The sequence below is a fragment of the Rhamphochromis longiceps genome, linkage group LG7 (assembly GCF_057381845.1).
Source record: "Rhamphochromis longiceps isolate RC_006_pf linkage group LG7, R_longiceps_female_GT1.1, whole genome shotgun sequence".
NCBI lineage: Eukaryota > Metazoa > Chordata > Actinopteri > Cichliformes > Cichlidae > Rhamphochromis > Rhamphochromis longiceps.
Window position 1 is genome coordinate 65805960 of NC_140563.1, and position 16184 is coordinate 65822143.

A 16184-nucleotide genomic window follows, 5' to 3' on the forward strand; every position below is an offset into this window, starting at 1 on the left:
AAATAAGAGTTTATAAAGCCTTAATCCTGTGCTCCCTTTAAATCCAGCCCTCCTTACTGCTGCTCTGAGCTGGTGCACAGGATTAGTGTCACTCAACCAGACAGAGGGAATGACGGAGAAGAAAAGAAGCTGATTAGCCAAGCCACGCGGGTGTAGACTCTACGTAAATGCGCTTTGGTGCTTTATGTGCTTTTGTGTGGACTCACTAAATTGTAAGCGTCATGTCAGTGGATGTAGACGAACAGTGCCTCAGCTGACTGAAGACTGATGGGGTCTGGAGCAAGTCAGAGGCAAGATTCAGGTAAGGGACATGATCATCTCATCAGCGTTAGGACTGATAAATTTATGGAGCCATGTTCTCCAAATGTATGATGAATGTGTAGACAGTAGTATTTAATGTGAAATCACCTGTCTTTGTGTGCAGTGGTCAGAAGTCTATGATAGCTGTGATAACAGTTTAGTTATGACAGGTTGACTGAAAGAAACAGTTATAATACTTCCGCTTTGATCTAATCTGTGGTGTTAAAAAACATCCAGTTAAAAAAACTCTTCAAATAAACACAAACAGCGGCAGGTGGCTCAAGTATTTGTACTTAGATTAATCTAACAAGACTGTGTATGTACAGATTGTTAAAGAAGAGTTGAGACAAAGGTGTTTTGTACCACATATTTGTTGATGATCATCAGTAGTTTTAATTGTGGTTCTTGTGTGTTATATTTGTATGATCTTTAGCACCTTGAGGTGACTATTGTTTTGATTTGGAGCGATATTAATACAACTGAATTGAATTTCTGGCATAGACCCAACTCTAAGTACCATATTTACAATCCAATTTAAAAGGTGCTATTAGCGTAAGTTTATATAATGTAACAAACTGACAACATTAAAGCAGTCGCGCCAGAATGTCATGCTAAAAAGAAAGACTCTTTAAAATACAAGGGGGAGCAAGCGAGTCAGATACCACAGGCACAGAGAGGAAGCAGGTCTGATCAGAAACAGTTTATTACTAGGCCAGGGAGCACAAATAAAAACACCCTTAAAATGTATGTAATAAAATGTTTGTCAATCCACTAAAACTAAATAAAACAATTCTAAAACCCGTAAAACTACCATTTTCTACATTCACTAACCCCCCCTGCTATAATTATGCCACATGTTCATTATGGGTCCATCAGCGGGCCAGGAATTCCTTCTTTAGAGCAGAGTCCAGGCCAGCCTCGTCTTCGGCAGCCAAGGAAGAGCCTCCCATCTTCTTGTCCTTCCACTGGCCCATCACATCCCAGCCCAGCTTAAACCTCTGCCCTGCTGCCAATCACACGCGTTGTCTCCTACTGTTGCCGTTCCATGAGGTCAGGACTGGGTCGCCGTGTCACGCTGGCCATCTAGCATTAACCTTCCAGTCTGGGGCCTCTCTCCTTCAGTGCTCAGCTAGCCTGCTTTTAAAAGGTCTTTACACAGCTGATAGGCCACCTCTGGACACACCCTGCCTCAGCAGGTGGTCCCTATCAGCTAATTTGTCCCATGTGCAGCCAGTCCACAGTGGATAAAAACCATGCAATAGAAACAGAATAAAACCATGCAAATAAAACGACACTCATAAATAAACACTAAAAATCAGAATAAAAACAATATACAAGACAAATACAAATTTCCACTGTGTGACATATATATACAAACAAACGCACTGGATATCTTCTAGGCAGCGGGCATACGTCACCTGAACAGGTCATTACCAGGTCTGACTGGTAGTAGGCCAATGACAGCCAATAATGATGTTTTATCTTTAAAGGTTTCACTTGGATGTCCAATAAAAACAAAACTCAACTGTATAACCAAAGTGTAATTACTGCAATTGTCATTTCAAAGAAAACAGACCTAAATCAGCTACTCCTGAAGCTCCTGGAAATATCTGGACATCTTTAAATCCAAAGACAAGGACTGAAAATATGACTTAAATGGGCCTCTTTGGAGACATTGCATAACTTAAATGTAAACTGTTAGTGACTGTTTACCAGGCTTTATAGTAATATTCTCTCACTTCACTTGAGCATTTATGAGGGTAGGAGGCTAAGTTAATGGTTTTCTACCTACCAGTTTCAGAGAGCCCCCCCAGTTTAAAACCAAACACTGAGACAGAATCGCCTGACTCCTCACAGCGAACGCCCATCATACTCATCACAGCTCCATCACGGGACGACATCTACGCCACGCCATCCAAAATCACGATAGCCGATGCCATAAAAGAGCAGCGGCCTGGGTCTGCACCCTTCGTAGTGGGGAAGAAACTACCAACCAGACAGTAACTCCAAATGTCTATCACAAGAGGTAAACTGGAAGGAGAGATGACTGATTATTTGCTGAGCGTGATGAAGAATCACCCCGAAATTGAATCATGACACTGGTGTGCGTGTGAGAGCAGCTATGAAGTGCTGAACAGTATTGAGCTTATCATTTTTACCTGCAAATCTTTTACACTAGCCCAACTTACTTTTACTTCTTAAATGATGTGCTTATTTGAAGAATTGTGAGGGCAAGAGATGGTTTAGTGCATGTTTGACCTATGTTGAGCCATTTTGTATCTTTTTGTACAAGAAGTCATTTTTATCCTCCCATTGCAGCAATTTTGTAGGTCTTTGGTTATTTTTGATGCTTCACAGTCGTTTTGAGACTCTTTGCAGCTCCTTTGTTGCACTCTGATTTTATGGGCATTTTGTGTGTTTGCAGCTTATTCTCTGGTTGATTGTAGTGGTCACATTCAGTCAGGTGAACATATCCAGTAATTAGGTTAATGACAAAAGAGGGTGACTTTAGTCCACTGTCCTTTGTGCGAGTTTTACAGTGTTCTATTACTATTATTATTATCAGTCTACAACAGACTGGACTCAAAAGGGAACTGATCTTATGAGCTCCTTATTGCTAATGCACTTCTGGGTTATCTTGTTGTAGAAGTAGAGATATGGGTATTTACAATACAGTGTGTAATGGAAAAAGACACAATTGGTTTGTTAATTGAAAGTGGAAAAAGTCTTGACCTAGACAAAGGACTAAAGGCCAGGATATCTTGGAATCTGCTACTCATGCCAAGCTTGAGAAGACTGGATTACTACCAACACACGCAACTGGCCAGGGACTGGAAACTCCCAACAGTTCAAAGTTTACTGGATATAATAGGCTTATTTTTAACCTGTGGAGGAAATTATCTTCCTCTGCAGGGTGTCTGGGCTTGGTCTATCTGATAGGGTTAGAGTTACGGATTGGTGTGTGGTGTGATTGTGTTTCCACAACGTAAAAAATATGATATCATTACAATATGATTGGCCACCTGCAGTATTGAACATGGGCCAACATTAGTTTTATTGATCCAGGAACAATACCAACATGATGATATTAGATTGTGTATCCATGGGTCCCCCATCCTCATCTTGTGACACTGTTGTTGTGAAGGAGAGTTAATCTGTTTATTCTGTAATAATTTATAATTCATTCATTCACATCCCAAAATATTTATTAATCAATTGTTTTTCCCTGTATGTACACTCAACAAAAATATAAACGCAACACTTTTGTTTTTGCTCCCATTCCCCATGGGATGGACGTAGAGACCTAAAATTCATTCCAGATACACAATATAACCATCCCTCCCAAACAGTGGTCACAAATCAGTCCAAATGTGTGGTAGTGGGCACATCTGCTATATTGAGATAATCCATCCCACCTCACAGGTGTGCCACATCAGGATGCTGATCTGACATCATGAGTAGTGCACAGGTGTACCTCAGACTGCCCACAACAAAAGGCCACCCTGGAATGTGCAGTTTTGTCTCACAGCAAAATGCCACAGATGCCACAAGCAATGAGGGAGCGTGCAATTGGCATGCTGACAGCAGGAATGTCAACCAGATCTGTCGCCCGTGCATTGAATGTTCATTTCTCAACCATAAGCCGTCTCCACAGCCGTTTCAGAGAATATGGCAGCACATCCAACCGGCCTCACAACCGCAGACCTCGTGTAACCACACCAGCCCAGGACCTCCACATCCAGCAGGTTCACCTCCAAGATCGTCTGAGACCAGCCACCCAGACAGCTGCTGGAACAATTGGTTTGCACAACCAAACAATTTCTGCACAAACTGTCAGAAACCGTCTCAGGGACGCTCAACTGCATGCCCGTCGTCGTCATCGGGGTCTTGACCTGACTCCAGCTCGTCGCCGTAACAGACTTGTGTGGGCAAATGCTCACATTCGATGGCGTCTGGCACGTTGGAGAGGTGTGCGCTTCACGGATGAATCATGGTTCACATTGTTCAGGGCAGATGGCAGCTGAGAATGTCCCAGTTCTTGCATGGCCAGCATACTCACCGGACACGTCACCCATTGAGCATGTTCGGGATGTGCTTGACCGGCGTATACGACAGCGTGTACCAGTTCCCACGAATATCCAACAACCTCGCACAGCCATTGAAGTGGAGTGGACCAACATTCCACAGGCCACAATTGACAATCTGATAGACTCCATGCGACGATGTGTTGCACTGCATGAGGCAAATGGTGGTCACACCAGATACTGACCGGTTCTGGGTCCCCAGACCCCCAATAGCGCAAAAAACTGCACATTCCAGGGTGGCCTTTTGTTGTGGGCAGTCTGAGGTACACCTGTGCACTACTCATGATGTCAGATCAGCATCCTGATGTGGCACACCTGTGAGGTGGGATGGATTATCTCAATATAGCAGATGTGCCCACTACCACACATTTGGACTGATTTGTGACCACTGTTTGGGAGGGATGGTTATATTGTGTATCTGGAATGAATTTTAGGTCTCTACGTCCATCCCATGGGGAATGGGAGCAGTAACAAAGGTGTTGCGTTTATATTTTTGTTGAGTGTATAAAACATTTCTGGGCATCCACCACAAAAAATAATATAGTTTTTAAAAGACCTCTGTATGTTGTCCAGTCATAAAGTGTAGTCTACCTCCAAAGGCCTATTTTCGGCATTGTTCACTGTCCTGAAATACAGCATTCAGTCAGTTTTTCTATATAAATATATTTCAATGTAGATATTTTTTTTAATATAAAATATAGTTTTAAAACTATATATTATAATAAAAGGGCAATCATCAGATAGTATTGCCGCTTTATCAAAGTAACATTTAGCAAAAATGTTGAGTTTACAGTAATAGAAATGTGATAAATAGCATATTTAATTCACTAATATTTTGTACGTTTCTTGATGGCTGTATGTGGCCTGTTTTTCTTTAAATGTCAATTATTTCATTTTCCCCCTTGTTTTACAGTTTTCCAAAAATGATTTTTTTCCGGAATTGACAGGTATCGGTCCAGGTATGGGACGCAGAAGCCGTTCACAAACTCCGGGAAAGCTGTTGGTTGTCCTCCCCTTACCAAAACAAACCTCAATGGCGGCTGAATGAGGTGCTGCTGTTTGTAGATGTGCTCTCTTCGGGACTTATTTTAGTCCAAAAACTGCATTTAAATAAAACAATGGACGCGGCTGGAGAGGACGAACCGGACCCCATAAAGCTGAAGTCTCTTAAGGACAATAAAACTTTCACAGTGCCTCAAAATTACAGGGTAAGAGAACGAGCTCCTTCCGTGTGGGTCCGTTCATGACCGTGGTTGTTTAATTATACTCTGCCATCAGCCACGATATTTTACATACAGAATACCAACTGACACAACTTTACAAGTCTAACTCTTCTGTTAAAAAAACCGGCATACATTTAAAATAATAAAGTTCACTGTAGAGCTTTCTTTCAGTCAGTATTTACGATACTTTAGCCCTGAAACTGAATAATGCTAACTAAACGCTAGCTGCATGCAGCATGCTCCCCATCTAGACTTTATCGGTAAATAAACCGCTTATGTGTGCATAGACGTAATTGATTAATTAGCGAGGCGCCTTTAAAGGTGAAGTCTGCGCACATTGTTGCCTTGTTTGTCTCCAGCAGCAGCCAATCTCATTACTTAGTTCAAATGGCACATAAGCCTCCAAGTTCAAGCACCCAAATCCACCTCCTCCAGTGATTCCCCCGGCATCCAGGATGCCTTTTAGGAGCTCGAGTCTGGTTGAAAAAGTGATCACAAGACATCCAAGAATGGCCGTCTAATGCCTGTTGGCTTTTAGTTAATTTGTGGGGGTTTTGTTTTGTTTAACGTCCTGTCCCATATAGATAATGGTAAAGTGCCCTGAAAGTCAATTCTTCTTGTTGACTCAGTGTGGTTTGATAGTCAGTGGGAGCTCCCTTGACTTGTCTCTTGTTAATTATTTTAGTTGAGCATCATTAAATCTAAAGGATTTTCACACTTCATGAATGGTTGTAGAAATATCCTTGGGCAAAATACTGAACCTCAATTGCTCCTGATGCATTCATCAGAGTGTGAATGTGTGAATGAATGGTTAGGTGAATGGTTGAATGAGGCTTGTAGCAAGAAAGCACAAAGACAGAGTAGAGAAGTACCAATCCATTTATCCGTTAAAAACCGTAAAAACTGCTTCCTTTGACAGGACTGAAGGCTGTGACGTGTTCACTGAGTCCCAGTTTCTTTATCTTGTTTTTCTCTCTTCAGTTTGGGAGCTGCAGAAGTGTCAGAGAGTTTGAGAAACTCAACCGAATAGGAGAAGGAACATATGGCATTGTGTGTAAGTTAGACAGCAGAGGAAATACTGAGGACTAACACTTCAGTTTGTCCACGTGACATGCTCTGTAAATAATCAATTCCCTTTTCTCAATGCAGATCGTGCCCGCGACACCAAGTCAGATGAGATTGTTGCCCTGAAAAAGGTGCGAATGGACGCAGAGAAAGATGGTGAGACCATCGCATGCTTTATTTTTTTTTATGGGTATCTCTGATCGAGAGCTTTATTCATACAACTAGATGTAATTTTAAAAAATCACATTTTTGCACCACCATCAACTGAAAAGATCGGTGACATCTGTTCCTCATCTGTCAGGGGTCCCCATCAGCAGCCTCAGAGAGATCACACTGCTGCTGAGGCTGAGACATCCCAACATAGTGGAGCTGAAAGAGGTGGTTGTCGGCACTCAGCTAGAAAGGTACTGCACGGACACACCCACAATAAATGCTTTAGTATATAGATTGATCTGATACTAGTCTTATTGTTGCTTCTGTTGATCTTGCAATGTGTGGCCTTTGGGGCCAGTTGCATCAGCTGCTCTTTACTCATATTTTTAACTATGCCTGGGCCCTGTGGTGCCAAACCAGTTCAGCATAGCCAGCAATTTAAAAAAAAAAAAATCATGTTTCACTTACTTTGACTTTTTTAATGAGGCTAAGCTGATGAATTCAATGTTTCTCATTTTCACAGTCACATGAAAGGGAGTAGTGTCGTGGCATGTAACAAATAACAAACATGGACATGACTGCTGGCAGCAGAATGAACTATCTTACAAACAAAGAGAAACTATAACACCAGAAAGAGATGGAAATACCCAGGACCCACTCAGGAAGGGCTGTGAGTGGGTATGACAGAAAAATCATTATATTAATGTGTGAATCTGGCTTCCAGGGGAAATTGCTTTGAGTGACCATTAGGACTTAGTTACGCAGGATTCATTAACTGTGTCACTTTATAGATTCTGTGTCAATGAGTTAAAACCAGTAAGAAGCTTTACTTACAAATTTAATATAATTTTATCAAGCACAAGACTTAGTTGCCTGTTTTGGGATTTTCTTTCTGTGTTAAGGCTTACACAGAATAACAAAATAGCTTTAAAAAAGTCTAAAAGAATAAAAATGAGTAATACGTTTTCTTGTGAACGGTCTGTTTTTCTTATTGTTGCTCTTCAAGGAAAGACAAAAACATTAGACAGTCTCTAAACCAGGGCTGCCCAATCCCAGTCCTCGAGAGCTACTATCCTGCAGCTTTTAGATGCATCCCAACTCCAACACAGCTGAATCAAATGGTTTGATTACCTCTTCAGCATGCCATCGTGTTTGGCAAAGGCCTGATAACAAGCCATTCATTTGATTTGGGTGTGTGGGAACAAGGATGCATCTAAAAGCTGCAGGATGGTAGCTCTCGAGGACCGGGATTGGGCACCCCTGCTCTAAACACTTTGGACACCTTTATTATTTGTGCAAAAAAGTCTAGCTCTCTAAGATGGTGACGAAAAGAGATTGGTCGGTAGGCTCTGGTTTTGTATATGAAGATCTTGCAGAATAAGTTATCATGGCAATGTAACCAGGTAAGAAGGAAACCACCTTAGTATAAATGAACACCCAGGGTTAAATCTGATGTTAACTTGCTGATTACCAAATCCTGCTTCGTACTTCAGAGCGGTGGTATAGAAATCTGCTGGACTGTGGTCACACACACAAACCAGCAGTCCAAAGAAAGTCACGTTGTGCGTCCAGCACATTTCATCCTAAAAGTCTGCTTGTTTTTGAAGGGTCTACGACATTGGTACAGTTTGAGTTTATGTTCACTTTGTATCAGGTCCCTGAAAAAAGAAGACTCATGTCTGAAAGATGCCACTGATTTAACTAAAACTTCGACTTAAGCTCAGGTGGTTAAACTGGTGTGTAGCCGGTATAATATAGATAAGGAATTATCCTCATTGTTTGTTTCCCCAGTTTTTGTGACCTTAGTCGCCTGAATCGACTGTGGTTGTGATTTGGCGCTGTATACATAAAATTGGATTTAATTTAATTGTTTTACTGTCTAACATAAACTTTCTTAATCTTTTTGGATCTTTTCAGCCTATTTCTGGTGATGAGTTACTGTGAACAAGATCTGGCCAGTCTGCTGGAAAACATGCAGACGCCATTCTCAGAGGCGCAGGTAAATCAAACTCATACATTCCTGCAAGTTCATTTCTACCTAAAGTGATTGCTATTATTTTCTTGTGTCTGCATGTGAGTGTAAAAATGGATGTTTTGCTTTTTACATGGCCTCCATATTCATGTACAGTAGAAGTTGATGCAACCAGTTATTCCATTTTTTTTTTTTTTCTGTTTTGTTGTGTTCCAGGTTAAGTGCATCGTTCTCCAGTTGCTTAGAGGTTTGGAGTATCTCCACCACAACTTCATTATTCACAGGTTGGTCTCACACCATTACGAGGACCAGCTGAAGTTTTAATTTGTTATTATCATAATTGTTTAAAATTTGACATTTTAATTACCTCATAGTCTGAGGTGAAAGGCAAGAAGCTATTTACTGACTCTCTCCATTCAGCTTGACTAAGCCTGAACAAATCTTCCAAGAGAAAAGACATGCTCCTGCTGCAGGACGAGTTAAAGCAGAGCTGTGCTGCATAATGATCTTCCTCTAATCTTGTTATTAGAGACCTGAAGGTGTCTAATCTGCTGATGACAGACAAAGGCTGCGTAAAGATTGGTGAGTCACCTCTGTTATCATATCTCTTCTGCAGCTTTTACTGTAATCACCTTATACTCCTACTGACATGCCTCCCAAACCCTGCCACTGCTGAACTTTGACCTGTCACACATTGACAGTGATGGCTGAAGTGTTTTTTTTATCTATCAGTGTTGTTGCCACCATGATTTAAAAAAGAAACACACACACACTTTTTTCATTGTCAGTTTTAAGGAAAACTGTAATAACAGGTCTTTTTTTAAAAATTGTGTAGACAAGTTTAAGATGGCCTGCTGGGTTAAAATCAGGCACCATAATGGGGAAGAAAGACAATTTTAATGATGTATTGTTGTTGGTGCCATGCTGGTCTGGGTATTTTTCAGAAACTGGTGATCTACTGGGAATTTCCCACACAACCATCTGTGGAGTTTACAGAGAATGAAGAAGAGAACTAGAATTAAGGAATTAATTCTAGTTCCATCACACAGCTAGATTTATGTCAGCTCTGAAGGGAAATAGGGGGTCCAACCCAGTAATAACAAGGTGTTCTTAAAAAAGTGGCCTCTAAGTGTATTTGCCGACTCAAATGTCAGATTATTTTATTTATCTAAATTTTACTAGACAACAAAGTTTTAACTGTTGATTAATGAACTGATGGTAGAAAACATTTTTCTAATATAGACATTATCTAAATATATTATTATTGCAGGTTTCTTTACCAAATAATAGGTCCCTTGAGGGAACTTCTGATGTGATTTGGTACTCTAAATACATACTAAATAAATAAACAAACCTGAAATGGCTTACGGACTCCAAAAAGAGATTCTAGCAAAACGTCAGGCGACTCTGGATGTTGTACGGCGGTCTTGGTTGACACGCCTCTATAATGTTGTGTGGAGATCAGGGGCATTACCTCTAGATTAGCAAATCGGGGTGGTGGTTCCCATCTTCAAGAAGAGAGAACGGAGTGTGTGCTCCAACTATAGGGGGGTCTTCATCCCCCTATAGTTCCTCAGCATCCCCAGGAAAGTCTATACCAGGGTGCTGGGATGGAGAGTCCATCCGTTAGTCGAGCCTCAGATACAGGAACAATGAGGTTTCTGTCCCAGTTGTTGAACACTGGACCAGCTCTTTATCCTCTCAAGGATACTTGATGGGTCATGGGAGTTTGCCCAGCCAGCCTACATCTGTTTTATGGACTTGGAGAAGGCATTCGACTGTGTCCCTCGGAGTGTCCTGTGGGAGGTGCTTCAGAAGTATGGGGTGTCTGGCCCATTGCTACGACACATTCGATCCTTATACAACCGTTGCCATAGCTTGGCTCGCATAGCCTAGCATAAGCCAGACTTGTTCCCGAATGGTGTTGGACTCTCAGACACAACATTAAAACTGCCTCCCTAACATTGTGCACTTTTCTGCTGTTTAATCCCACTGTAATCAGGAGAAGTGATATTTAGACATTCTACCTTTGATTACCCATAAAAAATAAATTGAAATCAGATAAAATCAGATTACTTGATGTTGAACTGATCAGTACTCGTTATTTTCTGCACACAGCTGATTTTGGTCTGGCCCGGATGTACGGCATTCCTCAGCAACCCATGACACCACGAGTAGTTACGCTGTGGTGAGTGTTTACCCAGTTAGTCTAACTCATTTGAGGTATTCTGTGTGGGTGTTGTGTCCTGCATATAACCCTTGTGTTGCTGTGCTGGTGCAGCCTCAGTGGAAACTCCCTTGTAATCCCCTCACAATAATCCTCCCTTATTAGCTCCATTACCTCGGGCCACTATCCTAATATGCTCTCCTTCGTGCAGGTATAGAGCACCAGAGCTCCTCCTAGGGACGAAGACTCAGACTACGGCTCTGGACATGTGGTGAGGAAATACATGTGAAATCTATACGCTTAGGATCAGTATACTGCACAAGGAAGCATCTAATAACCAGCTTTTAACCACTCTACCTACACTGCGTTCTTATCATAATCTCTTTAGGAAACTTTAATTATAGGATAGTAATTACAGCTGTACTATCAAAGCACTCTCTTTATGGAGGCTGTGCTTATTTTTGTTGAAGCTTTGTTTACCCTCATACTAAAAAACGTGGTCTGCCAGTAGAAGAAACAAAATTAAACAGAATATGATATGTATAATTGTCCTAAGTTAATAAATTCTGCGCCAAAGGGAAAAGGCCTCATATCCCTTGAGGATCCGTCAGGAAATTAAATCCAGACGTGGTGTTTCCTTTACAGGGCAGTGGGCTGTATCCTGGCTGAGCTGCTTGCCCACAAACCTCTGCTGCCTGGAACCTCTGAGATCCAGCAGGTCGACCTGATCGTTCAGCTGCTGGGAACACCCAATGAAAACATCTGGCCGGTAAGACTCAGCTTTCACACTGTCTGATGTTAAACTATTGAATTGGATGCATTTAGCTTTTATTGCTAAAGCAGTCTTAAACTGATATATTTCTACTTTTTTGTATGCCATCAACAAGTTCAGCAACATTAAACCCATTAAGGGAAAACAAGGTAAAAGCAGCCGATGATTGGCACAACTCAAAAGCCTTACTGTCTCAGTGTTTGGTTCTTGGTAAAATCACTCAGGTCTTTCCTTCTTCTGCCTCCAACTACAAGAACCGACTTTCCATCTAATACTCTAATATCTAGACATGTGACATTGATACAAATCCTCAGTTATTCGTTTAGTCTAAAATAGGTTGCAGTCTGCACAAAGCTGAGAAATGAGATCTGTTGTGTGTGTTACAGGGTTTCTCTCAGCTTCCCCTCATCGGTCAGTACAGCCTGAGGAAGCAGCCATACAACAACCTGAAGAACAAATTCACCTGGCTGTCTGATGCTGGACACAGACTGCTTAACCTGCTCTTCATGTACAACCCCCAGCGCAGGTACATTTAGCTCTACTGGTTTCTGGCTGGAATCTAGACTACAGCTCTGATAAAGCTAAGCTTTTTTTGTGGGAAAAATGAAGGAGTCTCATGAATTTGCATACGAGGCATCACTAACTTCTTGTATTTTTCCTGATTCTCAGAGCTACTGCTAAAGATTGCTTGGAGAGTTCGTACTTCAAAGAGAAACCTCTACGTGAGTATAAAGATTGCGGATATGCACAAGCTGACGTCTGTCTGTCCTCCGACCTGCCGTGAGTCATTCTGTGTGCCTCTGTGCTTCTCTTTCCAGCCTGCGAACCAGAGCTGATGCCGACATTCCCTCACCATCGCAACAAGCGAGCGGCTCCTCCAGCAGAGAGCCACTCGAAGAGGAGCAAAGTGTGAAGAAACACTGAACTTACAGGCACATCTCTGGTGGGAAAATGGCCACAGTCATGAAGAGCTTTTACTGTGGAGCTTTGAGCTAGTCCAAACCAGAATCAGCTTCAGCACAGCTGTAGTGAAACAAAGTCAGACAAACTTATTGCTGGACTGTTAAAAACAGGAACACAGAGTCTACAGCAAGCAGTCAAGAAAAGGCTGGAAGTACAACCTGCTCTGTGGATCCAACGGTGTGGTCTGAGAGCACAGCACATTCATCAAAGAAAGAGAAACGGCCCCATTTTAGATTTTGTGTCTGAGTTATCATTTCCAACGGCAAGTAAGATGCTACAGTTACGAGAAGAAACTTCATAATCGCAAATTCTAGAGTAGCTTTGCATGGTTCACAGTTCAAAATCATCCTTGTGTATCCTCTCAGTTCATCCTCTATCAGAAACAAGCTGTTTTAATTCCTCTGCCTTTTAACTCTTTCACCTGTAAAAACATTTGACAACCTTCTCTGTACCGTTAATGACACCTCAATATATATAATATGTGGTGTGAGTAGCCTTAGTAAGCTATATAGGTGGCGATCAACCTCATTAACTTCTGATTCACACACAGCCCTTAAAATATGACAGAAAGCACTGAGTTCAAAAAAGAAAAAACAAGTGTTTACCCATAGTAGGCATCCAAGGAGGAAAGAGTTAAGGCAGCTGTCCTCTGATTGGCCTTTCCTTCATTAACAGACGGCCTGAAAAGCTGGCTGTGCCTTAGACTAACATATAGGGGATAGTCCCTCTCTGACATCTTAAATATCCCTTTTGAGAGCAGCTTGAAGCCTGAGCTTTTGGCATATTCTTATTGAAAACTTTGACAATGTTTAATTTGAATCTAATAAAGTTTAATAAATGTCTGGAACAGGAACAGTGTATAAAAATATAAAAATAAGACAGAATAGCCATTTAATCCATTCTGATCTCATGAATATGTGAACACTATCTAAAAATGACAAAATAATCCATACAGCATTAGCCACTATTTTATATATGCTCACAGACAGCAATGGTCCTGTGATGGACAAAAGCTGTCTTGTTATAATAATGTCCTTTTGCTCACTGACATCAATAATATCCCTCACTCTATCAAACCAAGGAGATAAAAGCTGGATGTTGTGACTGTGTAACACTTTGTCTTCTCAGATAGTGGTGACCTTTTCTTGTAATTATGAGATTAAGCATGAGGCCTCGCTTTCCTATTTTTGCCAGCAGTGAATGTAGTGCTATAGTGTACACCCTGACACATTACACATCAGTCTGTGGATGTGCTGTTATAATTATCTCTGCAGCTCTGTGACCAGGAGCTTTGGGGTCTTTGCTTGAGTGCTGTCTACAGCTTTATAGCCTCCATGTTGTTCTTGTTGATGAATTTAGGATTAATTTAAGAATATCTGCCTTTAAAGTCTTTGATGCACAATAAAGATCATCTCAGGTTTGATCCTCACAGCTGGAAGACTGTTAGGGAAAATGTTCTAAAACACTTCTTCAGTAAAGACTCAGAGAAGAGAAACACACAGAACTTCTTGCTAGCAAGGGCAGCCTCCACTCTAAGAGACTCCAGTGAGAGAACTGCCCCGGTCTTTATTTTATACTCCATTGAGCGTATGTGTGTGTATGTGTGTGTGTGGGGTCAGAGTGTGGCCCCATAAACAACTTCCCTTAACCTGCTGGTCTGGAAAGTCCAACAGTTCATCTATATGTAAAGAAGCACTTAAACTAAAACAGACATAGCTACGTTAATCCTACCGTAAAGCAATAAGACAAGGTACGAGCTCTCATGCTCCCAGGACGTGGGGGTGCATTCCTGGGGTGCACACATCCTGTCACTACACAATTAATTATATGCTTCTAAGTATACATGGTTAAACATTTCCTAATACAAATAACTACAAACAGCATCCTACCATAAGCAAACTTATATCACTAAAAGATTATACTGACTACTAAATACAATTTTCCATTGACAAAGACAGTGTGTCCTGTCCAAGTGTCCTTGAGTAAAATATTGAATGCTTGATTTTGCTTGGTAGACATTAAGGAGCTCTGTGTTAGCATGCAGCACGGGCCAGCAGGGCCAAAACTGTGATATGATGTAGCAGCTGTACCGCTTGTCTTAGTATGTGCAATAAGCACAAAGTTTACCCCATGTAGGCTGCTTTGTGCTATTACATACTTGGTGCCATTTTACATTATACATCAATCACTTAAGCTGTGGAATAAATTGTAAAGCTAGTCAAATAGCTTTTCTACTTATATGAATTATAGTTGGACTATACTGACAAGGAAGATATAGTTAGCTAGCTAGCTGTAATTTAGCTGTGATACAGGACTCTGGTGATGGTTGGTTGGTAATAGTGGCTGATGAAGTAAAAAAAAGAAAGAAAATGGACTGCTAAGTTACCTGATCAGCCCTGAGTCACACCAAGGAAAACAGTGGGCTGGAGACCACCGCACAACCATACACAGTGAACTTGCAACTATTTCAAAAGTTGCTTCAAGATGGTAACCACTCGCAGTCAACCGCGTCTTCAAAGCGACTTCATACGTCAAGATGGCAATAAAACATCAATAATAAACTGCAGCAAACTGGTGAAAATGGTGAATCATCTACATAAACAGATTGCATAAGTTGCCTCCCACAAGGCAATCCATGCAAGCACTGCAATCGAAAGTGGTTATCCAGAGCTTCCTGGTCTTCTGAAAACATTCTGCACTATTTTTAATCTAGTGTGACTGAGCCATTAAGACAGTGTTTTGCTTCATGAAATTTGTCAGTGCATATGATGTTTGTTGTATGGAGCTGATTAGGACTGGACTTCATTTCCAAGCTACTTTTAGCTAATGAGGTGGTTGCTCTAGGTCAGGGGTGTCCAACTCCAGGCCTCGAGAGCCGGTGACTTGCAGGTTTTATATGTCACCCTGGGTCAACACACCTGAATCACATGATTAGTTCATTACCAGGCTTCTGGAGAACTTCAACACATGTTAAGGAAGTAATTTGGCCATTTAAATCAGCTGTGTTGTGTCAAGGACTAAAACTAAAACCTGCAGGACACCGGCTCTCGAGGCCTGGAGTTCGACACCTGTGCTCTAGGTCTTTCCAGTCTTGTGATTATAGCTTGACATTTGCTGTATAGATATGAGATTGATGTAAATGTAAAAGGAAGGAGTTTTTATCAGAATCTTGAAGATTTTCCTTAGAAGGAACAGCTCAAATGACTGCAGTAAATGAACAGTGGCCTCAAAGTTGACTCTGTGTAAATTTAAATAAAATCAGAAAACTGACTGCTCCACTTCTGGTATTTTTTTGTTTCATCGTGCTGCAAATTCTTTGAAATGTGTGACAGGATGGGGCTGCGGGCAGATCCGTTAAGAACCTGTTTGCAACTCCTTCCAGCAGTCTAACCCATGTCACAAAGCTCAGATCACTTCAAACTGGTTCAATCAACATGAGTTCACTCAAATGCCCTCCAAAGTCACAAGATCTCAATTCAATACA

The 16184-nt window shown here is 41.3% G+C and overlaps 1 protein-coding gene across 1 annotated transcript; it reads left to right on the top strand.

Annotated features, from left to right (window-relative positions):
• Nucleotides 1–5399: 5399 nt before the first annotated feature.
• cdk10 (cyclin dependent kinase 10) lies at nucleotides 5400–14138 on the top strand. Its single transcript, XM_085414853.1, has 13 exons — nucleotides 5400–5593; nucleotides 6590–6662; nucleotides 6758–6829; nucleotides 6975–7077; nucleotides 8744–8825; nucleotides 9015–9082; nucleotides 9328–9380; nucleotides 10917–10986; nucleotides 11177–11236; nucleotides 11611–11734; nucleotides 12124–12263; nucleotides 12407–12459; nucleotides 12556–14138. The coding sequence occupies exons 1-13, from the start codon at nucleotides 5504–5506 to the stop codon at nucleotides 12648–12650; spliced, it is 1083 nt and encodes a 360-aa protein (XP_085270979.1). The 5' UTR covers nucleotides 5400–5503; the 3' UTR covers nucleotides 12651–14138.
• Nucleotides 14139–16184: the final 2046 nt, after the last annotated feature.

What these genes read in the sequence shown, in the direction of transcription:
- cdk10 (XM_085414853.1), top strand. Translation starts at nt 5,504, where the DNA reads ATGGACGCGGCTGGAGAGGACGAACCGGACCCCATAAAGCTGAAGTCT. An exon ending in CAGTGCCTCAAAATTACAGG is followed by an intron (nt 5,594 to 6,589) that starts GTAAGAGAACGA and finishes TTCTCTCTTCAG; the next exon opens with TTTGGGAGCTGCAGAAGTGT. An exon ending in CAAAGGCTGCGTAAAGATTG is followed by an intron (nt 9,381 to 10,916) that starts GTGAGTCACCTC and finishes TTCTGCACACAG; the next exon opens with CTGATTTTGGTCTGGCCCGG.